The sequence below is a fragment of the Podarcis bocagei genome (assembly GCF_964188305.1).
Source record: "Podarcis bocagei genome assembly, chromosome: 11".
Lineage (NCBI taxonomy): Eukaryota > Metazoa > Chordata > Lepidosauria > Squamata > Lacertidae > Podarcis > Podarcis bocagei.
Window position 1 is genome coordinate 22,415,180 of NC_138136.1, and position 25,346 is coordinate 22,440,525.

General features: G+C 40.1%; 1 protein-coding gene and 1 long non-coding RNA gene across 5 annotated transcripts in view; one reads left to right on the forward strand and one right to left on the reverse strand.

Annotated features, from left to right (window-relative positions):
* The first annotated feature begins 1,355 nt into the window (after positions 1 to 1,355).
* TMEM232 (transmembrane protein 232) overlaps positions 1,356 to 25,346 on the forward strand; it is a 160,222-nt gene continuing 136,231 nt past the window's right edge. For 2 of the 4 annotated variants that reach the window (XM_081213688.1, XM_081213691.1), the window contains exons 1-4: positions 1,356 to 1,481; positions 14,276 to 14,423; positions 16,659 to 16,770; positions 19,626 to 19,731. In XM_081213688.1, the coding sequence (XP_081069814.1) occupies positions 14,290 to 14,423; positions 16,659 to 16,770; positions 19,626 to 19,731 (352 nt within the window). In that variant the 5' untranslated portion in view covers positions 1,356 to 1,481; positions 14,276 to 14,289. Of the gene's footprint in view, positions 1,482 to 8,520; positions 8,596 to 12,019; positions 12,120 to 14,275; positions 14,424 to 16,658; positions 16,771 to 19,625; positions 19,732 to 25,346 lie in introns of those variants that run through there. The other 2 variants (XM_081213690.1, XM_081213689.1) reach the window with 2 other exon arrangements.
* LOC308597828 lies at positions 10,863 to 11,914 on the reverse strand. The gene is made up of 2 exons (XR_014013162.1): positions 11,712 to 11,914; positions 10,863 to 11,177 (listed from the first exon to the last, which is right to left on the reverse strand). It is a non-coding gene; the product is annotated as an uncharacterized lncRNA (long non-coding RNA).

Here is a 25,346-nt window from a genome sequence, read left to right on the forward strand (position 1 = left end):
CAAGCTCAACTAAACCAAAGTTTTTTTGGTCCAAAATCCACAGATGAGTACAAACCAAAATGTTACAAGATAATGAGCACAACATTACAAATCCTCCAGAACACTTTTATCAGGCTAGATGGTACTCAAAACGTGTTACAGGAGGGAAGAAAGAGGTGTCTAAAGAAATTAATGAAGAAACCCAATATTTTAGTTGGGGCAGAAGCAAGAGAAGGTAAAGGACCACTGTGGTGCATTGACTGAAATAAACTCTTTGCTGCATTCTGCATAAATTTAATGCACATGCAGACTCCTGGGTGCCATAATCTACTTCTCTCTCCCCCCCCAATTTTTTTATTGATTTTCCAAATTAATAACAAACACGAACAAACAAACAAACAAACATAAATCCTAACTGTAATAATTCCACTTTTGTTAACATTGTTAAGTGACTTCCGCGAATCCCCCTGGCTGAGTTTCAGTGTATATCATTGTAACAGTTTTCCAAAACTTAATTCCTCATAAAATTTACTTACTCGATTTACATCTTTATTTTCATATTTAACTTTAAACATATTATTCTATAACGTCACCTATTTAAACCCTTAGCCAATCTGGTATTTGCAAGTATTTCTGTCTTAGCATATTTAGCTGAAAAGTCTTTCAATTTCATCCATTCCTCGCCGTAATCTACTTCTCGCAGGGAGCTACAATTCCCGGCACCCTTAAACTACCATTCCCAGAATTATTTTGGTGCTTCACTGAGCGATAGTTGGGAATCAGCTTAATTCACCTCCCAGGGTTGTTCAGAGGATGAAAAGGGGTGCAGTGTGCTCCTTGTCCTGGGATGAAAAGCACCACAGTGCACCACAGTGGTCCTTTAACCTTCTCTTGCCTCTGCTCCAACTAAAATATTGGGTTTCTTCATTAATTTCTTCAGACACCTCTTTCTTCCCTCCTGTAACACGTTTTGTGTAATGTCTATCCTGATAAAAGTGTTCTGGAGCATTTGTAATGTTGTGCTCATTATCTTGTTACATTTTGGTTTGTACTCATCTGTGTATTTTGGACCAAAAAGCTTTGGTTTAGTTTAGCTTGTTTTTAGTGCGAACTTTAGTAAACAATAATAGATTTGCTAGACTTTAGGTGCCATAAGACTATTGTTTTTGCTGAAACAAACTAACATGGCTAGCTTTATAATGAATAAAGAAGGCGCTTTTAAAACAACCCGCTTCTCCCCCAATTATTCGGCGCCTTTTGCTTTCCCCTTCTTCCGTCTCATGAAAGGCGATGAGGCGGGAGCCACGGAAGAATTGCAGCCCAGCTGAGGGTCTCTTCTTCCCTTCCTCCCTCTCGGGCCGCTGGGTGGAATCCGGGCCTGGCCGCGTCCATAGCAACAGCTGCCAGTAGAAGCACCTGAACGCGGAGAGAGAAAGAAGGCGGCCGAGGCGGGCAGGGCGCGCGCGCTGGGCACCCATTTGTCCTTCCATCCAGCAAGCAGGGTAAGCGCGGGGTTAAGGCCGCTTCAGGAGGCGAGGAGCAGAGAGAAGCCGAAGTATTATGAATTACACAGGAGTTTATCAATCTTCTCAAGGGGCCCCTTATTGCCTCGAGAAGCCGGGAAACAGGCCCTGCCTGGGGAGGGAGTTTGTTGGCTGCGCCTTCAGCTCGGGTTACTTAACTGTAGGAACTGCAATGGTTTTACTGTAATGGAATTTGGGGGCGAATTTCAGAAGGAAAAACTGGGAACATAAGAGCTGGATCAAGCTAAAGGACCATCTAGTTTCTCCTGTGTGTATGTGTGTAAAATGTTTAGGGGTACGTACTCTCATTTTGACTCAAGAAAATCACCATTTTATAGTTCAAATCGAGAAAAATAAATACAGTAAATGGATAAAAGTACAAGGATTCACAAAATGTTTAGGTGTGTCCTCCCAGAAAAAGCACTGTATATATGTTTTTTTTTGTGTGTGTGTGTTTGTGTGTTTTCTATTTCTGTTTAATCACTTTTTAATCACTATCTTTCCTATGTTTTTAGCTTTTTCTCTTTTTTATATTTTATTTATGATTTGCAGGTTTATACATTTCAATAATTTTACAGTCGTTTTAGCATTTCAAAACTTGACTTCCCTCCCCCTCTTTCTGCGGTTCCTTAAATTTATTTTTAATATTTTCTGCATATCCAAATCTACTTAATTTGTTCATTTATTCAGTGCTTTTTTCTTTAAAAATGTTTAGGGGTACTCTCATTTTGATTCAAGAAAATCACCATTTTATAGTTCAAATTGGGAAAAATAAATACAGTAAATGGACAAAAGTACAAAGATTCACAAAATGTTTAGGGGTAGGTGTACCCCTGCACCCCTCCAGAAAAAAGCACTGCATTTATTCATCTACTTTAAATATATGCTCTTATAAAACTGTTGCAGGTTACTGTATTACAATAATCCCGCCAATGTTCTTACAAGTTTACAATTTGTTTGTAAACATTCGATAAACCATTTCCATTCTTTTAATAAAAAGTTTGTTATCTTGATTGCTTATTTTTTGCCATTTCTGCGTATTCCATAAGTTTTTGTATCCATTCTTCTTTTGCTGGGACTACTTTCCATTTTTGGGCAAGTAACAGTATTCTTGCCGCTGTAGTACATACAGTTTGGGTAGTTCTGTCCCTATAATTCCCCAAAAGGAAGCTTCTGGGTTTTTCTTATAAGCGTTACGGTATTTTAAACATCTTTTCCAATTCATTCTATATCATTTCCCAGTAAGTTTTCACCAGTAGGCCACCATGAATCCTGGGTGCTGGAAACTGTGGGATGATGATGATGATGATAATAATAATAATAATATAGTTCAGCATCATGTTTCCACAGTGGCTAACCAGATGTCTATGAAACACCCACAAGGAAGACCTGAGTGCAAAAGCGAGTGTGGTTAGGGAGTAATGTTAACCTGGGGCCTGCTTTCAGCCCAAAAAACTGTTTGGGAACCCAATCCTTTTTATTTTTATTTTTTAAAAATGTATATGGATTATTGCTGCTGTTGTGAGTGACCCACCCACATCAGGCTGTAACCCTATCATGGAGCTGGTCCTACTCCAATAGATGGATTGGCTAGGGTATATACAGGCAACCCCCCCCCCATTTCCATTTGTTGACTATGTGTGTGACTGTATATACCTTTCCTCGCATTTCCTTTCAAGCATTAAGCAGAGGTAGCCAATTATTCCCGAATTAATAATTTTAGGATGTGAATGTGGTTTTGTGTTTGTAACATCCAAGAAAGACAGAGGCTCAAATCTTCATTTCTGAGTCCTCGGGACCAATATTACTTATCCTGTAGGGCACTTCAAGATTTAGTTTTTATTTTATTCAATGAGATTTATATGTTGCTATTCTAAGAAAACCTCTGAGCAGTTTATAGAAAACTGACAAAAGGTATGTAATGCATTGACCTCTCCCCACATAGGCATCTGGGGGGATCTAACTTGACCCCATCTCCCACAGACAAACATTTGTGGGCATCTAGCTTTGCCCCCCTTTCCCTTCCCGTATATTTGGGGGAGTCTAGTCTAGACTATTTGCTGCCCTCCCCTATGCATTTGGGCTAATATTTTAATGTTTCAATATTTTAATGTTGTATTTTAATCTTGTTTTTAAGTTGTATTGATTCAGCTTGTTTTTATTATTGCTTGGTAGCCGCCCTGAGCCCGGCCTTGGCTGGGGAGGGCAGGGTATAAATAAAAATTATTATTATTATTATTAATATTATGGGAGCTTTAAAGTTTTTTTCCTTTTCTCCCTGATGGGTTTGAACTGTGCAATGTAATCAACTTGGAAATGTTTCTTGCAGCGGCGTAGCTAGCTGCTCGGGTGCCCGAGGTGTAGGGCGGCTGAGAGGGAGGTGGTGGGCAGATACAAGCCCCACACTGCCACTTTGGGCAGTGGGGAGCCTGCGGGGGCCTGAGCCACCACATCACTCCCAGTTACCAGGCCCCATGGTAAGCGCTACTCCTGCAATGTGGTACCCAATGTGTCCCACCCCCAACTCCCTAGTTACGCCTTTGGTTTGTTGGTTGTTTACAATTTTGCATGGATTTAAAAGATTCTTATATCAAATGACCCATTGAATCTTGTTCCCCTGCAAAAAAAGAAAAAGAACAAGCCCTATTATCCAAGCAACTCTCATTAGTTTTAGTGTAACTTGTGGACTTTTTGGTGGATAGTTCCCAGAGTCAAATAGGTGCTTTCAGTAAAATTGATTCATCCAGCTAATCAAATCTAACACAGCTTTCAAGCGAAGATACTTTGCTCTTTTCTCCATCTTCATTTCTACTGAAAATGTATTTCTGGCATTTTAAATTTATTTTTTTCCATTTTTTTTTTTTGGGGGGGGTAAAGTTGTTTAAATGGAGCTAGTCCGAGTCTGTTGGACTAAAACAAAAATGCAAACTTTTTTTAAACAATTGTTTTGCAGTATAATGGCTTGGTCATAAAACAATTCTCCACTTCTGTCTTTTTTTGCACCTTGTCTTACCAGAGCCACTGGATTGATGCATACAAATACTGTCATTAGGGTGGGCAGCCTATGATCAGTTATGTGAGGTTGTGTTTGTGAAACATGAATCTGAAAACACTAATGTGTCAAGTTCGCTTCATTATCTGATAAAATTGTGTCATTTGAAACCCCCCACTTCAATTATAAATTAGTGGACAGAGGGACTGTTTCTGCCTTATTGTGTCATGGTTTCTGTACTATAAAAAGTTAAGCATAAAAAGTTTTTTGGAAGCTGGTGTAGCACAGTGGCTTAAGAGACTGAGCAACAAATCAGGGATTTCCTGGTTCAAATCTAATCTCTACCATGAACTGATTGAGGTGCCCTTACAAGGTGAACTCATTAGGTGGCCTGCAATATATGGGAAAATAAAACTGACCGTGCTTATTACAAGGCTGATACAATTGTTACTATTTTTAAGACAACAAGTTATAACACAAGCAATCTGTTTTCTTCCGCCTATACTAGGAGCTGATGCACAGCTTTTCTCATTACTGCAGGACAGTAGAAGTAGCATCTGTTGAGCTCACCCCTATTATAAAAGTTATGAGAGCCACTGTTGCATTTCTTGGGGGTCATGAGTTGACATCTTTCCTAGCATGCCTTCCAGTGACATTGTCCATATATAATTTCGAGAGGGGCCAGCCACTCCTTATAGTTGCACAAAAAATTGCAATATGGCAAAGACTTAACTATAAATGGACAGTAGATGGAGCACTCTGCCAAGCATATTGAGTCTTTCATTGGGCTACTACAGATACGTATTGTGATATCTGTACGTATGCTGCATATGCTTCCATCTACTCTTACCCCTTAATCAAGAAGTGAAAATGTCATGATTATGTTTTAATTTGTTAGAAAACCTTGTTCTCTGCATGGTTCCTGGAGCAGAGAGCTATTAATTTTGGTATTTCGAGCTACGTACGTGGTTGTTATTTTAGTTCTAGGAGCAACTTTCTTATATACAGTGGTACCTCAGGTTATATACGCTTCAGGTTACATACGCTTCAGGTTACAGACTCCGCTAACCCAGAAATAGTGCTTCAGGTTAAGAACTTTGCTTCAGGATGAGAACAGAAATCGTGCTCCGGCGGCGCGGCAGCAGCAGGAGGCTCCATTAGCTAAAGTGGTGCTTCAGGTTAATAATAATAATAATAATAATAATAATAATAATAATAATAATAATAATAATAATAAATTTATTTATATCCCTCCCTCCCAAGCCAAAGCCAGGCTCAGGGCGGCTAACAACAAAGAACAGTTTCAGGTTAAGAACGGAGCTCTGGAACGAATTAAGTACTTAACCCGAGGTACCGCTGTACATTTATAGACTTGACCATTATGTACGGCTTTATATTTCAACAGGGTGTTAAATCCAGGTGAGAGGAGATAAGAAAGGGCTTGTGCTAGGGGTGAGAGCAACAGAAGGAGTGGCTATGCAGAACATGGGAGATTCTCTTAGGAGGAATTTTGGGATTCAGACTTTGTCCCCATCGCGCTGTGTGTGTGTGTGTGTGTATCTATATATCTGTGTGCGCGCGCATATATATATATATATATATATATATATGCATATAGATACAGATACAATGTTACCTATCCAGATCTAGAAGGATGAGATACCAGCTCCTTTCTATTGAGACAAACTTTAAAACATTTCACTATTTTTCAGTGGATGTAATTGCAAGCCAATTTATTTGTGACATTAATCATGTGATTTGCCCTTGAGTGCAGGATTTTTCTTTCACGCATAGCCAGAGCAGGACCCCAGTCCAGATCAGGACTCTAGTTTGGCAGGGGGATAGGTGACTCTAACCTTTTGTCTCTGCTGCAGTCCCAGTCTTGATTGCCCCCCATCTCTAGTGTCTGCTATTTGCATTTGGGGGGCATTCTGGATTGGGATCACAGGGAGGGGGGAGGGGGTGACAGACTCCTATTTCCAAAACCAAAGTCCACCCACACCAGACCTGGTGGCAAGTATTGGTGGCTATTGGTGTACGAAAAATCCTGCATTTGAAGGTAAACCACATGCAGCTTGGCCCTGACTCTCCTTGAATATGAAGCAAAACCACTCTGTTTCCTTTTTTCTCCCACTTTGAGCACTGATCCATGCCAGCATTTGCTTATGTGCATATGTAATATTATTTCTCAGGCTCAGTTATGCATATATAAAATTGAAATAATAGTTGCCTCCTCATGGGAGTTTAGATGAAAGACTTGCGAAATGGTTTTATGTATAAATAAATACATGGTTCTTATTCATAATTTTGTCACTCCAGATGCTTCTCTGCAGGACAGTCTTATTGCAGATACTATAATTTCCAGTGCTCAGATCACTGGGTACTGTTCCCCCTGCAGTTATCTTTACTGTTACGCTTGCTGTTGCAGCAGGCAATGTGGTAGAAATCACACTCTAGGTATCAAGTTGGGGCTCGTATGTGTTTGTGCGAGAAATCCAGACTCTTATCAACTGGAAAGACATCTAACATTGCAAAGAACTTTGCATAGCAAACATTTTGATTAAGGACCTTGTGACCCAGCCAAGTTAGCTACCATGGGCTCATGCCCGGCATTCTCAGAGAGCTGCTGGTAGGAATTGTGGGGAGGGGAGAGATCCAGTTCAGTTCACATTTAAGGGGTGAGCCCACCTGATTTGCTCATTTTGAAACCTTCTAAATTTGCACCTGTCCCATGTTTGCAATGCAGCTCTCTGACCAGGGTTAGAGAAGATTGTGCATGAATTAAAACTGCATGAATTACTGAAAATAACATACAGAAATGCATTCTGTTGAGAGAAATTGCTGGCAAAAATGTGTTTATTAGAAATTAGAAAAGCTAAAAAAGTTCATGAAGTTTATACAGTGTTTTCAAAAAGTAATTATACAGTCGTACCTTGGATCTTGAACACCTTGGCTCCCGAACAAATTGGCTCTCGAACGAACAAAACCTGGAAGTGAGTATTCCAGTTTTCCAGTTTTTGAACGTTCTTTTGGAAGCCGAACGTCCAACAGGGCTTCCACGACTTCCGATTGGCTGCAGGAGCTTTAGAACATTTTCGAACATTGGTTTTCGAACATTTTGGAAGTTGAATGGACTTCCAGAATGGATTCCGTTCGACTTCCAAGGTACGACTGTACACCTATGGACAATACCTATATTAGGTGTATAGTTACTTTTCGAACACCATAGGTGAACTGAAAAAACTTAGAGAACCAAAACTAACTGATCATTGCTTTCCTAGTTGCTAGTGTTCCCGGTACCTTGGCAAAGCTCACACATTCTCATATCTCACCTGGACCTGTGAGCCAGTGTTTTGTATTTCCCACAGTAGTTAAGTATGGACCTTAGTTAAGTATGGACCTCCGGAATGAATTAAGTACTTAACCTGAGGTACCACTGTAACTGTGCCCTCTGTAAAATGTACAAATTTCAGGACAGTGGTTGTGGCACCATTGATACCCAACCCCAATGGCTGCAGGGCCCCCGACCTGCACCATTAGATGTTGGGATGGCTTGGACACAAACAACTCTCTTTATTGATACAATCCTTCATACAGTTGTTGTCTCTTTTTGGTCTTCTCCCTGTTTCCCTCTTGCCATTCCTTCCTCTTCCTCTTATCTCTTTCCCCCAGGGTGCTCTGTGGACAAACTTGTAGGGAGGAAGAATAATATGGTAAAGGACTACAACTACAAGAATATGAGAACTGTGTAACTATAGGAATACAAAAACAGCTCTTCACTATTTTTCACTTAAAATTCTCTCTTCCCCCCCATATGCATTTTCTCCTGGAGGGAATAAGATATGGGTCCCTCTCAATATGGGGGAATAAAATTGGGGGATGATTTTTAGTGGGAAAACAGCCAGAAAAGAAAGACAGTGCTCTATTCCTGAGAGTGGTATTGAAATTATTAATGATTTTCTGAATTAGGATGATAATCAGAAACAGCATGCCTGCATGAATAAAATATACATTTATGTTATTCAGATTCCATTGAAGTTCTTATAATCAAGGAGAAATACACAAGATTTTGGCAGGGGCAAGAAGACAGAACTGAATGAGGTTTGCATGTGAAACAATGCTACAATTGTTCATTCATTATGCTTTTGTCAGAAGTGCAAAGATTTAGCTGATGGGAACCTCAGACCTGATTAAAAATTGTAAATTGCCACTCTACTGAAGCATTTTATAAGGAATAAAAATTTAGATGTATTTGGAATTAACATAGGCAGAATGGTGATTCATCATCCTCACATTGCAAAGAAATCAGACTGATATTTTCAGAAACTCAAAGTAATCTGCTCTTTCATTATGTAGAGCTTTTCATTCCCATTTGCTTATGCTTGCAATGGGCAAAGATGGATGGTAGATTAGATTTGGTAAAAATTTAGTCCTTGAATATCTTAACACCTAGATTATTCACCAGACTTGTTGGAGCAGCTCTGTCTTAACACAACGTCATAACCGCCAGAGCTCAGAGCACTATTCTGTTTTTGAACTGCATTTGAACATGCTGCAGAATAAAGTGGTGAAACAAGCTTTGTTGTTGTTGTTGTGCCCTTAACTGTGAAAACATGATAGTTCAAGTAGTTCAAGAGTTGTGTGAGAGCTATAATCTGCATAAGAAATTGAAGAATATGAGAAACAATACCATTCTGCAATTTCATCTATTTACTATTTGTGGGATGTTTCAACTATCTTACTATAAAAAGACACACCAGAGATAAGATATATTGATGGAGAACACAAATTGGCCCAGTTCAGACATAACAGAAAACCATGGTTTCCTGTGTTGTGAATTGGTCTGCTTGAACCTTATTAGAAACCACAGTTTGATCCTGCCTTGTTCTTAGTAACTAGCTTTATGCTGCTGTATTGAACCAGGTTTGTGGCTTTACTGTTAGTATATAAACTCCTAAACAACTTGGAACCAAATTACCTGAAGGACTGCTAGATTACCCCTGGTGTAGCTGCCTTGTCTATACAATGACTAGGGATGCCCTTCTACTAAGTACCACATGCTCCTGAGGTCTGCTCCATGGTTACCTGGAACAGGGCCATTAGCTTTGCAGCACCATCCCTCTGGAACTTTCTTTTGCAGTAGTGGCCTGTGCAGTATATAATGTTGATGGATGTGGTCTATAAAAATGGGTTTTGTGATCGGGAGCCCTCCAGTACTTTATTGTACAGCAAGGAAGGGCCATGGGCTGGGGTATTTGTTTAGGGCAGACATGTTCAACGGGTCGACCGCGATCGACAGGTAGATCCCCGGTTGATTTTGGTTGGTTGCGGGATCCTTCTTGATCACAGGATTAAAAAAAGTAGCAGAATGAATATCTCCGCCCCCTCCCCTCTCTATTTGTTTCTCTGTTGCGTCTAGTGGGCGTGGGGGTTTTGGGGGCATTTGTTGATGTCAATAGGGGATACAATGATTGGTTTTGCATTTGTAAGCTGTGGGTTGTTCTGCAATCCTCCCCCCCAAAAAACTCAACAACTCTGGTCAGTCTTCCCCTTCCACCCATCCAAGTCATCCTCCCTCCAATGACAATGGGTAGATCATGACCAGTTTTTTTTGTTATACTGGGAGTAGATCGCAGTCTCTTGGGAGTTGGATGTGCCTAGTGTAGGGGGAAAATGAGTTTATTATCCCTTCCCCATTTCTGAAGATTCTTCACACCCTTGAAGGGTCCTAACAGCACCACAAGACTTATGCTCGGGCTGCTTGTGTCGTCAGCTGATGTGCCCTGCAGTACCCTGCCTTGGAATAAAAAGTCTCACAGAAGTGGGCCCCAGGAAAAACAACCTGAGAATGACTTTTCTTTGGACATATCCAGTAGCTGTTATAGGCTGAAGGAACACTTTAACCAAAGCATTAAGTTGGAAATACTATTATTTTAGCTAATATCAGTAGGAATTCACTTACCTAAGATAAAAAATGTGGTGGGAAGCTGTTTAGAAAAAATATACTATTACCTTGATAAGGCTGAATTTGATCAGATTATAGAGCTTTATGTAATTATAAGTTTCATTTTCTCAAATTGGCTGTTTCTGTAACAAACTAAAATTTGTGAAATTATCTATACCTATATCTATCTACATATCAGCTGAGCTAATTATGATTTAAATGTGTTCTTAAAAAATTCATGCAAGACTGCTTATTGGCAGACATTAACACAGTCTTCTAATAGCCTTTTGTTTGATGTATTATGGTAATGGTTTCATACATCACATTTATTCTCAAATCCTTTTTATTTATTTCGTTCCGAGGCAATTTATAAACCAGAGACAGAATGCCAAGAGTAATAAAAAAAGAACAGGTATAAATCAGCTGTTAAAACATATGGCTCTATCTCATCACAACAAGGTACTCATTATTCACCAGCTTTATCAGTTGTCACTGCAGCTTACATGTCTTCAACTTCATTCTTCCCGTCACTGGCATTCAGAATTGTTCTCTCCCCTTCAGGCTTCCTTGACATCTTCTCTAGTTTCTCCTTCTGGTTCTCTGATGGGCAGAGCAATCCAAACTCCTGATCTCATGGAGGTCGGTTTGGATGAGGTGCTGTCCAGCTCTGCCTGGCTTGGCTGCTCTCCACTGGTGGGGAGCTCCTATACTGCAGAAGTCCTTAATGCGCCTGCCTAAACTGTAAAAAATATAAGTTTTTCCTTCTGTCCTCCTTCCTCCCTGTCCAGAACAAGCAGTGGAATGAAGGAAGCTCCTCTGCTGCCCTAGCGGGGTTAGGATTGCATTCTAATTGTCTCTTTAAATAGATATTATTTTCCCAAATTCACAGTTGGACCAAGCCTTAGACCTTTCTTACTCTGCATGCATATTCACTTGGGATAGTTTCCTTCAAAGGTCCAGTGCCGAGGGCGTTTTGGCGGTTCCCTCACTGTGAGAAGTAAGCTTACAGGGAACCAGGCAGAGGGCCTTCTCAGCAGTGGCACCCGCCCTGTGGAATGCCCTCCTACCAGATGTCGAGGAAATACACAACTATCTGACTTTTAGAAGACATCTGAAGGCAGCCCTCTTTGGGGAAATTTTAAATGTTTGATGTTGTCACTTTTTAAAAATTAATATTCTGTTGGGAGCCGCCCAGAGTGGCTGGGGAGGCCCAGATGGGCGGGGTATAAGTAATTTATTATTATTATTGTTATTAATTACTGCACATCAATACCTGCATTTATTTTTGCAGCTCAGAAGTTTTGCTTTTTGCCCTGCTGTCCAGGGCTGATATTTCTTGCTGGATGTCCTACCAGTAGTGTGAACAGTGGCAATTATAGTAACTGACCCATTATAGAAATGGGAGGCAAGTGCTAGGATCCATGCTTCTTCCCTTGCCTGTTCCTAGGTGTTTCTCTAGTTTGCAATCCTAAACACACTACCAAGGGAGTAAGCCCCACTGGATGGTACCTGCCCCACTGTCACTAAGCAACAATGAATGATGCTTGCTTATGAGTAAATATGCATTCTGTTCTCACAGTGGCAAACAGATGCCCAGGGGCAGTCCATGATGTGAATGCAGTAGCACTGTCCCACTCATGACCACCAGCAACTGCGATTCATACTGCCTCTGATACTGAGGGTAAAATATAGTCTTCATGACTACTAACAATAGATAATTTTATCATCCACACATTTGGCTAACCTATAGCTGTCAACTGTCCCTTATTTGGCGGGAAACTCCCTTATCCCAGCGCCGTGTCCTGCTGCTGTCCCTTATTGATGATGTCCCGGGTTTCAAAGGAAGCAGCTCCTCTCCCTTCCTCCCTGCCGGCCAGGGAGGAGGGAGGCTCCAACTGTGTTGCTTGGCTGCATTGCTTACCCAATAAGGAGTCTAAGAATGACTGGGAGGGTGGAGCTTGCATGCCTTGTGCCGATCAAATCGGCTGCGTTGCCTGGGGACTCACCTTTGCTCAGCGCTTCCCAGCGGAGAGGTGACGGTGGTTTTCCTTGAGGCTGCTGGCTGGGCTTTCTGCCTTTGGCTCAGAGGGGCTCAGAAGTTGAGCATACCTGTGCTTGGATCAGAATCGGATGGATACGTCATCGACGGCCCACTCACCCTTGCCGGGGAGAAGGTCTGTCTGGAGCGGGGGCACATGGTGAGGGAAAAGGAAAGGCGATCCCTTATTTTGGCTGCTGATCCCTTATTTTCGAGGCTGCTGATCCCTTATTTTCAAATCTGTAAGTTGACAGCTATGGACTAATCCCCCTTTAAAGCTATCCAAGTTGGTGGCCATCTTCTAATAGTGGCCACAAGCTACTACTGTAAAGGTGCTATCCAAAACACATTTACTAGTCCTGTTGAACTCAGTGAGGGTTAATACTGTATTTTTCGCTCTATAAGACGCACCAGACCATAAGACGCACCCAGTTTTTGGAGGAGGAAAACAAGAAAAAATAATATGCTGAATCTCAGAAGCCAGAACAGCAAGAGGTATCGCTGCGCAGTGAAAGCAGCAATCCCTCTTGATGTTCTGGCTTCTGGGATAGCTGTGCAACCTGTATTCACTCCCTAAGACGCACAAACATTTCCCCTTACTTTTTGGGAGGGAAAAAGTGAGTCTTATAGAGCAAAAAATACGGTAAGTATACTTCAGATCACTTTGTACACCCTTAGATAATAACAGCCTATTAACAGATAATGGAACATCTGTCATGCAGTGAGTTTCTATAACAACTCAACTTAACAAGAACCTGCAGTTTTTGCTTTATAGTGATTTTTCCCTTTTCACACGATCCACTCTTATAGGAATGTTTGTAATTTCGTGTATTATTACAGTATTCATTGAGAAGCCTTATGAAATGAAGCATGAACACTACATTGATTTGCTAAGGTTGCATGACTAGGAAGTAAATCTTCCACAGTGGGACAACTTCTATGTAAACCATCTTAGGATCCTACTACATGGAAAAGAGAGCAATATTGAAAGCACCTGTGCTAATGAAAATTGACTAATTTCAATATATCCCTGCAACCAGGGCAGTTATGTTCTTTCATGCATATTATGCCTACAGTATTCCCTTTAAAGAAAGCTATTGAGGAAGAGTGTAAGCCACATTTTCATCTTTGCTTCTGAACTTTCAATGGCCAGTATCCCTGCAGCTATTTACTGATATTTAGAATTTTAGTTCATAATTTCTCAGTTTTTATTGATGTTTCATTATCTTATTAATGCTATTTTAAGGTTACTATATGCTTTTGATTTCATATGGTCAACACAATTCCAAGAATTAATACAATTTGATTTGATAAACTTGGATTTGACTACTCCAGGCTGTGAGTTTGGAGAACTGCTGCATAATTCCCTGATCAATAAGTAGTTACATTGAAGTAGTGGGAGTGAAATCAATGGAATAAATTGGCTTGAATCCAAGTGCTTTCACTTAACTGTGCTGAGGAATGGTGTGTAAATCAATACGCTTAACCATACTGCAATTATACTTCAATTATTCTATTTTGATTTTATTTATAGCTTATTATTGTTATTCATTATTGTGATCTAATAGAAATGGACTTTCCCCAGTTGAACCATTTAGACTGCATATTCAAGGTTGTTGTACAGAATTTACCATCCAAGAGCCTCCAGATTACTTTTCCCCTGAAGGTAGAAGAGAAAAACATGGCAGAACACACTTCATCTTGCATTTTGACTGTATATGGTAGCTTTCTGCCTAAGGTAAGAAAGACTTAGGATTACGTTTCTATATGGCTGTAACATTCTGTCTTTTTTTTTAAAGATTGATTTTACAACATGCCCATCATAAAGGTGCCAGTGGTCCACAAATTTGGTATTGTATGCCATGATGAACATAAAAAACTTCAGCAGAGACTCTTGGCTAAATATCTGAAGGAAACGTTACCTGCAACCAAGAAAAAGAAACACGTGTAAGTTTAAATAAACACAAAACAGTATTATTATATAATGCATACTGGCAAGTGGACAAAGATTTTCGGTGTTTCCAGTGAAACCTGCAAGCATGTTAATGAGGGACTCGGGAGCATGGAGAAGATATAGATAGGAAAAAGTGGTTTCTGGGGAACTCTAACGGAAATGACAGCAGGAAATAACCATTTGACTGGGTTTGACAGCAGGAAAATAACCATTTGACACAAGGAGCCAAAGATGCCCTCCAAATTAAAAGATTGTTAGACAGGACAACAGACCAAACAATACTTCTCTCAAGATAGTATGAGCTAGGTTACTACCTGCCATTCTGTGACTTACTGGAAACTATTTGCTTAGTTGATAAAGGTGGACCCCAGGGTGGTTAAAGTCCAGTCAAAGGCAATTATGGGGTTGCGGCGCTCATCTTGCTTTCAGGCCGAGGGAGCTGGCGTTTGTCCACAGACAGCTTTCCGGTTCCTGTGGCCAGAATGACAAAGCCGCTTCTGGCGCAACGGAGCACCGTGATGGAAACTAGAGCCCACGGAAATGCCATTTACCTTCCCGCTGCAGCAGTACTTATTTATCTACTTGCACTGGTGTGCTTTCGAATTGCTAGGTTAGCAGGAGCTGGGACAGAGCAATGGGAGCTCATCCAGTCGCGGGGATTCGAACCACTGACCTTCCAATCAGCAAGCCCAAGAGGCCCAGTGGTTTAAACCACAGCACCACCCGCGTCCCTTTTTTGCTTAGTAAGTGGAGATTAGATGTATCAAAGGCATCTGTCAACTTTGCCTTAGGCCTGCTGCTGAATAGTGTGATATCAATTGGTTGCTCAAACGGTATACTATTGTAAAAGTACAATCCATATTAAGTCTCTTTTAACTCAAATCCATATTTTTGGATGCAAAATAGAAGATGTGAAATAGTGTAAGTCATTTTTAGCAGTGTCCTATTTTAATTTAAAGAGATTTTATCATTACTGTTTTCCTTATTAATATTATTATTCCTTTCATCATGTCACATTAAGTTTTTCAGATGCATTAATGCTCTGATTGGGATTCTTTCCTATGAAGCTTAAAGGTAAAGGGACCCCTGACCATTAGGTCCAGTCGTGACCGACTTTGGGGTTGCGGCACTCATCTCGCTTTATTAGCCAAGGGAGCCGGCGTACAGCTTCCGGGTCATGTGGCCAGCATGACTAAGCTGCTTCTGGTGAACCAGATCAGCGCACGAAAATGCCATTTACCTTCCCGCCAGAGTGGTACCTATTTATCTACTTGCACTTTGATGTGCTTTTGAACTGCTAGGTTGGCAGGAGCAGGGACCGAGCAACGGGAGCTCACCCCGTCGCGGGGATTCGAACCACGACCTTCTGATCGGCAAGTCCTAGGCTCTGTGGTTTAACCCACAGCACCACCCACGTCCCTATGAAGCTTAGTTCTAGAGAAACTAAGACAGCAGATGTTTAAGAGGCCAATCTAGAGAAATATCAGGTAGATTTCTATTTAAGGGAGGGGTAGTAATTTCACTTAAGTAATCAGTTCCAGCTCAGAATTTATGTTTACCTGCTAGTATGTATTGATTAGTCTAATTCAGGCATAGACAAATTCCGGCCCTCCAGATGTTTGGGACTACAATTCCCATCATCCCTAGCTAACAGGACCAGTGGTCAGGGATGATGGGAATTGTAGTCCCAAACTTCTGGAGGGCTGGAGTTTGCGTATGCCTGGTCTAATTTCTTCACCAACAATCATTCAAAGGGCTAATATTGTGAAGAGTTAACTCTTTCCATCATGATGAAATTCTTATATGGAACTGTCTTGTAATGTGTTGTGTATTCAGTGAGTAAATACATGCAGGTGTTTTTGTAAAGCATGATGGTTTATACATAGATTATTGGCTGTTTCTTACAAAATACTGCATTCCATGAAGAAATGTCAATAACTTGGAAACAGCATAATGATGAACCGTAAGTGCAGTGTTTAATAATCAATATATTTCTGTAATATTCATAGTCTATTGGCTGCTGTTGAAACAGTCTTAATAGCATTATCCAACAGATAAAGTATTGTAAATTAGAAACACCGAACAATGATCTACACTGTACATTGAGTCAAATAGGACTTTAAAAATTAAATTAGCTGTCTATAGTTATCTTTCATACACAAAATTTTGATTTCATTTACTGATGATGTGTCAATTAAACTGAAATTCTTCACTGGATTCTTTATCAGAAACCCATATGAACTTACAGAACAATTCGTTGAGGATTTCAATTACGCACTACAAACAGAAAGTAAAGAAAAATTCATAGAGCTGGCTAAAAAAATGCTTGCAAGATGCAAGGTCTGTATACGTAAGGATTACTGGATTTCTAAAGAGACATTTATAAAGGCCCTCTCTTGATCTTAAATTTCTACAGTGGTGTTTAATAGTTAAGAATTAATTTAAATATTTCTGATGCAAAATGTTCATTATTTACTTTTTGAAAGTGACCTTTAAGTTACCATTTTCATAGTGTTTTTCCCCCTGTTCATTTTGCAGAAATAACACATTTGCTGATATAAGTCAACAAATTCAACCTTCGCACAGTTATATTGATACCACAGGCTCCTAGTGAGGGTTGGCAGATTTTGGATAGAGATTGTTGAGATTATTGATAACATCCAATATCTGTATTGATAAAAAGTCAATAATGAACACATAAAAATGCAAAGGGCAATATTTATGTTTAATACAGTTGTTTATGTATGCTTATGTTTACATAACATGCCTTCAACAAAATTCCAGAGTCTCACTGAAAGGTTGAGTGAAGAAGGTTTTGCAATATTTTGTAGAGGGAGCTTGGCTCAAGCTCATTTAGGCTGCCCTTGGGTACAGAACTGCATAATGTGAGAGATGTGACTGAAATGACCCTTCTGTGCCACGTTGTATTATCTGAAGGTAATACCTTGTGAAGCTAAGCAGCTCTGGGTCTGGTTGGTACCTGGAATGGTAACTTGATGACGTCTTGGGTTCCATGAAAGGTGGAATATAAATGTAAGAAAATGAAACAATAAATAAAGTTGTCATAATGCAGAAATCACAAATGGCCCTTTCTCATCATTTATCAGAAGAGGAGAAATATGTGGAAATATACGGTGATTTTCTCACATTTATATAATAAACTCCCATTACTGCTTGATTGTAAACCCCACTTCCACTTACCTGAAATATCTTTTCCAAATATTTTGTTCCAATGATAAGTTGGATGGAGATGAGAGATTCTACTGGGTGAAATCAGATACTAGAATACAAAAATCAACCAATGGATTAAGCATGTCCCATTGCTCATACTGAGAAAAAAGGACCTAAGCTCAGAGTTCCTTCGTAATGAAAGCAAACAACTTCATCGGAGGATTCTTGTAACAGAATCTCTTTAGGGCTGATATTCATCAAATGGTTTGTACAAGACATATAAAACCATTAAAAATTATTAAATGAAAATGATTAAAGTATTTGATTTCTGGGCAGTTTCTGTGGCAGTGGTAGGAGAATCAGACCTACGTACTTACAGTTTTCTAAAAAGAAGTTTAGGATTGGAAAGAACATCCTTTTTCCCCATGCAACCTTTGCTGTTTTTAATCTTGCTGCCTCTTCTGGTAAATTGGGGGAGGGGTACACAGAATGACCTGACGGAAATGATGTAAGTTTACAAGGGAATTTTCCATTGATCATTTGGCATATGCTAATTTGTTTAAATAAATAGAAATACAAATGAATAGTACAGAGTCCGAAAAGGAGTGTTTTGCATGTCGATGTCCCCAGGCCACCCCAAATAACTCACACAACACACAGAATTTTTGTTTAAGGTTTTTGGCATAATTTTGGCCACTTTATTAAAATACAAAAAATGTGAGTGGTTGCTTAGGCATTGGTTGTGACTATCTGCCCCTCAGTGGGGGACAGACTGACATTTCACAAGCCTGCGAAAGTCAGAAAAGGGGAATACATTTTGGGGTAGCGACGGAGCAGGGAACCTGCCCTCAGCCTTCCCCAAATGCAACCAGGGGCTCTTGCGTGGCCCTAGCCCCTTGACAGGGTTCGGACAAAAGCAATAGTGAGCCCCTGTATTCCTTTAACGGAATCCCTTGCAGCAGCGTTAGAGGGGCAGGCACAGCCAATCCATGCCCCTCAACCAACCAAACCATAAACCAATGCCTAACCGCAACCTTACAAGTTGTGACGATTTGCTATGCAGTAGGCAAAAACCAAATGGCCCCAACCAGCCAGATGGACAAAATTCCTACCGGGCCCCTGCCCCAAGAGCAGACGACCCCATGACAGGCATAGCAAGGTCAAAGCGAACCACCCTAAATATAGGGAGGGGGGGATGGGCAATCCGATGCACGGGCGAAAAGAGGAAGCTCTACGCCTCGTGCAGGGAGTTTTAACATTTCTGGCAGTCATCAAATGGCAACATTAACATCTTCCCAACAGCAAGGGAAGCCCAATCACAACAGTGGCCAATGATCACTTAGCCCGCCCCACAACTTTGGAGTGTCCTGTCGGCCCCCACCGCAACACATGCTCTCCATGAAGGAGAACACGCTTTGTCTGATTGGTGACATGCTGTGCGTGTGACCAAAGAAGAGCATCTGTGAGTCCAACCAAATTAGTTTTCAAACTGCAGTCATGCAAGAGTTGCCTGTAGAACAGGCTTCCTCAACCTCGGCCCTTCAGATGTTTTGAGACTACAATTCCCATCATTCCTGACCACTGGCCCTGCTAGCTAAGGATCATGGGAATTGTAGGCCAAAAACATTTGGATGGCCAAGGTTGAGGAAGCCTGCTGTAGGACATGAGACACATTTTGTTGGGATTGACTAATTGGATTCCATCCTACTAAGATGCTAGCACAAGAGTTCCCTTCACAACTTGGCTCAATTTATTACTATGATGCGGAGCTAGTAATTAATTGCTTTTGTTGCAAGGTACTTCAGGTGGTAATAACAGTATAATTAGAGCTAAGCATTCATCTTCTTATTTAAGTGTTAACCTGAGGTATTAAACATTGCTACCTTGTTAGCTCCAGCTATTGTGTTTTGCATCAGCAATAACACTTTCTTTAAATATGTAGAAACGTCATTCTAAGTATATTGACTTTTGAAAGGATTTTTAAATCTCAAGTTTTGTCTTATTATCTTTTATGTTCCAAACAGAGGCGATCAGGTCTTAGCACATTAGGTATTGGGAAGTATGTAAATCTTCCTGTGGCATGGGCTGAGGCAATTCTGTTATTACAGTGTAAAGGAGAAATTCACGAAGGTAGGTTTCTTTCAGATTCTTTTTTTGCTGCCCCTTTCTCTAAGCAAGCACTGCAAAATTTATAGACACTGGAAAGAAAATAAAGCTATTCTCACAATATAGATATAAAATATATATATTCTCACACAATATATATAAAATACTATTTTTGTTTCTGCTTTGATGCCATTCTGTGTCAACTGACTTGGCTTTTGAAATTATTCTTATGGATACAGGCATGCAATAACATTGGATGAGTATAACTAAGGTTGAATATCCCTGTCCTATAAGACCATTAGTGCAGTGCTGTTGCAAAATTTTAGACCCAGCCTGGACATTTACAAGAAAAAGCTGATAACTGCATAGTTATTTCCATTTGACAGCTGTGATTAACATCCTGAAAGCTGAAGCCTCAATATTGGAAAATCACAGATTTCTCTCTGGTTAGATAAAAGCAGAGTATCTCTGAAACTGAAGAGGCATGCTGGAAAGTAATGAACCAAACTAACTGAAAGTTCTTGTACTCAGAATCATCAAAAGAATACAGAGAACATTTTTTGATGGGATTTTAAAACCAGAGATATTGGAGTACTTCTGTGTTTATCATGGCCATCAAAATAGTACTACTTGCAATTCAGCTTTCAATTCTAAATGTCTGGGAGAAATGCTCATTTCACAGTTTGTTCTAAACTGTTTTTAATGCTGTAATTTATATTGCTGTACCCTGCCCTGGGACCTTCTGAAGAGCAGAATAATAATAATAATAATAATAATAATAATAATAATAATAATAATAATAATAATAATAATTAATAATTGCTCCTTTATATTTTATAACCTTGTTCATTTCACCTTATTAACTTTAGTCATGTTGCATAGATGGCAAGTCAGTAATTAAACACCAACTTGCCAGATGATGAGTCATTTCCATGGTGCACAGTAGCAACCCAGACATGGCGCTGGAATATCTGGGATTCCAGGCCCCATTGGGACCTGAAGGTCTATATGCAAATGAGCAGATTGTGTTCATAAATGCAGGAGGTACCCCTGTTGAGCAGCTGAAGACCTAACAAGTCACCAGCCTGAGACAGCCAGGAAGCCCTATTACCACTTGCCCCAAATCTACTTTTCTTTGCCCAAGACCGGTCCAGGAAGAAGAAGAAGAAGAAGAAGAGTTTGGATTTGATATCCCGCTTTATCACTACCCTAAGGAGTCTCAAAGCGGCTAACATTCTCCTTTCCCTTCCTCCCCCACAACAAACACTCTGTGAGGTGAGTGGGGCTGAGAGACTTCAGAGAAGTGTGACTGGCCCAAGGTCACCCAGCAGCTGCATGTGGAGGAGCGGAGACGCGAACCCGGTTCCCCAGATTACGAGTCTACCGCTCTTAACCACTACACCACACTGGCTCTCAGGAGAATATATAATGTGAAAGGAGTGCTAAACTCTGCCAAAGCATGTCTACTCTTCATGAAGAGGACAAAGCTGGAGGCAGTTTTCAGAGCTTGCTTTGTTATCTAGAGCCTACTCTTGTTCTAGAGATTATTATTGGAACAAATTACCTACCTGTGGGTTGTCCTTAGGCCTGAAGGTCATGTATCTGATGGACACCTTAGCCCCGTGCAGATGATTAAACTAGAAATGTGTGTGTATGTATCTGGAGAAGAAAAACAAAGATTATGAGGGCATGAATATCAAAGTTCTATGAAGAAAGGTTGAGGGACTTGGGCGTGTCTAGCCTGAAGAAGAGATGATTAAGAAGTGATACCATGCCATCTTCACATATTTGGAGAGCTGTCACATACATGATGGAGCAAATTTGTTTTCTGCTTTGCTCCAAAGGGGAGAACCTGAATCAATGGTTCAAATTACAGAACAGAAAAAAGAAAAAGATTTAGTCTAAGAATTTAGTCTAAGACCCTCTGGATGGCATGAGCTCTTTGACAATGGTCACCCCATTACTGGTGTTGTAGTAGTGGATTTCCTACGTTGGTAGGCAGTTGGAGTGGGTGACCTTTAGGTACATTCAGACTCTGATTCTATACCTGCTGGTCCCACCCAAGCTGCCACACATTAACTGTAATTTTTGCACAATGCATGTAGCTGTTGAAGGCACAATCTGTTCACTCCATTTTTGCAGCATATGGTTTGCATGTTCAGAGTCATTGCACATTGCAGTGTGTATATATAGACCCTTGTGTAGACGAAATGATCAGTGTGTGAAGGCTGGTGGGCACAACCCTGACCCCCCCTCTCAATTTCTATGCCGTTTAACAGTTTTCACAGTCCTTTTGTCTTTCCTCTTGCTCTTTCTGTTGGACCTCTGCTGTTGGCTGTTGTTTCCAGTTTTCAACTGCACGGCTGTGCCCTGTAGGCTTCAACTGAGCAAGACAGACAGAATTTGGCTGCTCAAATTATTCCAGAAACCACTTCACAGATGAAAAGCCTGCAATAGAATTAGCACTTCACCTAATGCCTTGCATTTCGATACTTAATTTTGTGCAATTACAAAACCATGTATATTCAGCATTCTCATGATTTTTTTTCAAGTAGCACTGCTTTATAAGCTCTTTCTAAATTTAGACATTAATTGGGTGTAATTTAAAATGACATTTAAACTTGTGAAGTAATTTGCCTTCAATAACGGCATGTTTTAGGTTTCCCCAATTATTTCTATGAAAAAGCATGATATTGTTAGTTTCAAAGATTTAGGAATAATGGAACAAGGTTTAAAGTGTCCCTCCTGCAAATCACCCCCCTCAAAAAACCCAAATAATGAAATACCTCGCTTTATAAAATTTGATGAGGATAAAAGGATAAATGGACCTTGCATATTATCAGGGCTTTTTCCAGCTGGAATTCAGTTATGGCACCTCTCAGGTGGGCACCATTACCATTCTAAGAGAACAAGGGAGGTGAGTTCTGGCACCTCTTTTTCTAGAAAAATAGCACTGCATTTATTATTATTCAATTCATCAAATATCCTTTATTAGGCATAGCAAACCACACATTATCAAACAGACACCGTATACAAATTGTGCAAAATATGAGCTCAGCATAACAAGGTTTGTCCCATGTTCAATTATTATTATTCCTTTTTATCTTTTGACTTGAGTGAATGGCAAGTGGAATGATTATGGAAAGGGTCATACACGAAATAAATATGACAGACAAAGATCAGTGATCTGCAGATTAACATGACTGATCTGAAGGATGAGGAAAAGTCATTTAATATATGCCCCCATTTTATATATATGGGTGCTACTTTAGCTCCCTTCAGCCATTATAATTGGCCATGTGAGTTTTCAACTAAGAGGCCTCCTCCCTCCTTTGTTGTCTCCCTGATTTTCCAGGGCTCTAAATCTCATGGGTATTTACATGAGTACATAAGAAGCTACTTGTTTCAAGAAGTTATCCCTCGTACCCACCAATGGTGATGGGGAGAGTGATGGAAGTTGAAGCTAATCTGCTTACCCGCCCCCCATATTTCCCTTTTGCATGTGGATATAATACAGTAATATAACATCGGAAGAGAGCTTAAGTTGATGGCCGCCAGACAACTGGTGGAAGCAAATTCCACAAATTTAGATATATGAAGCAGTACTTCCTTTAGTCTGGATTTCCCACCATTCTGCTTCACTGGGTTATGATGGGTTCTAGTATTATGAGAGAAAGAAAAAAACCTTGTTCCTTTTCTCCACAATGTACATAATTGTATGCTTCTCTAGCGTGTCACCCTTTGGTTGTTGTTGTTTAGTCGTTTAGTTGTGTCCGACTCTTCGTGACCCCATGGACCAGAGCACGCCAGGCACTCCTGTCTTCCACTGCCTCCTGCAGTTTGCTCAAACTCATGCTGGTAGCTTCTAGAACACTGTCCAACCATCTCGTCCTCTGTCGTCCCCTTCTCCTTGTGCCCTCCATCTTTCCCAACATCAGGGTCTTTTCCAGGGAGTCTTCTCTTCTCATGAGGTGGCCAGAGTATTGGAGCCTCAGCTTCACGATCTGTCCTTCCAGTGAGCACTCAGGGCTGATTTCCTTCAGAATGGAGAGGTTTGATCTTCCTGCAGTCCATGGGACTCTCAAGAGTCTCCTCCAGCGCCATAATTCAAAAGCATCAATTCTTCGGCAATCAGCCTTCTTTATGGTCCAGCTCTCACTTCCATACATCACTACTGGGAAAACCATAGCTTTAACTATACGGACCTTTGTCAGCAAGGTGATGTCTCTACTTTTTAAGATGCTATTTAGGTTTGTCATTGCTTTTCTCCCAAGAAGCAGGCCTCTTTTAATTTCATGACTGCTGTCACCATCTGCAGTAATCATGAAGCCCAAGAAAGTAAAATCTCCATAGGTAAATTTATCCAGAGCCCATATAATTTAGGTTGTCCTTTTCTGCCCCCTGTTATTATTGTAAAATGTACACGTTGGACAGGTATTAGGAAAATTCAGCCGCAAATAGTACACACAAGCCAGGTACACAATATCACTATCATATCCCAACATTCTTGTACAGCAAAATGCAGATTCTGTTTGGATGAGTTCTTTGATCCCTTTCCTCACTCCACCCTTAGTAATTTGGGCATGACATCTGGGTAAATTTCAGATAGCTGGCCTTTCAAATCTCATTGCACTGATTGCCTGCTAATTTGTATTCATTGTCGTCGTTAACCATAAGGTTATAAAAAAGAAGGTTGTCTCTCTGCTGTGCACAATGACTGTAACAGATGGAATAATAAGTTCAAAGGGTTTATTTGAATTTTAGTCCCATCAGTCTCATCTGTATTGTTCTGTGAGTTCAGCTATGAGAATTTGTCCAAAACAAGCAGTTTGTGGTCAGTTAGCTCTTTTAGCCTTGATGTTGTTGTTTTTTGTTCTTGATTTTGGGCCAGAAGTGGTCCCTAATGGTTGGTTGCGCAAAATATTAAAACGTGCTGAAGAAAAGCTTTAATTCCAGGCAGATGCCCATACCTGTAAATGACTCATTTGCATCCATGCAAACAAATCCATACTTCCCAGCTTTTTATATCGAAGTCTGATTGACCTGAATTAGTTTTCCACATCATTTTAGTTTGCTGGATAAATGTAATTCTCAGGGGCAAGTCTAGTTCTGAACACCATAATGTTGCTCTTATTGATCATAAAGCCATATTTTGACTTCTTGGTATATTAAATATATGGCATTGATAAACAAACCCTTTATAGATAACAGCCCTGTTTAGGGAAGTTTTTAATGTTTGATGTTTTATCACATTTTTAATATTCTATTGGGGGGCCACCCAGAGTGGCTGGGGAAACACAGCCAGATGGGTGGAGTATGTATAAATAAATAATAATAATAATAATAATTAATTAAAATACACAGAGAAATACTGGGACAATATAACATCATTTTATCCAAAAATATGAATTCATGCTTTGTCAATCAAATTATCCCCAAATCAACAAAAATATTCCAATGTTACTAAAATTTAAGTCTGAGAATTTTTTATTTATTGTTGGTGTATTATTAGCTTATGTTCAGAAAAGTTGTAATGACCACTTCATAATACAGTACATTATAGTACACTATGATGAACTATGAGTATTATAGATAAATAATACAATTCTAATTTTTAAAAATTATCTAACGCTCTCTCT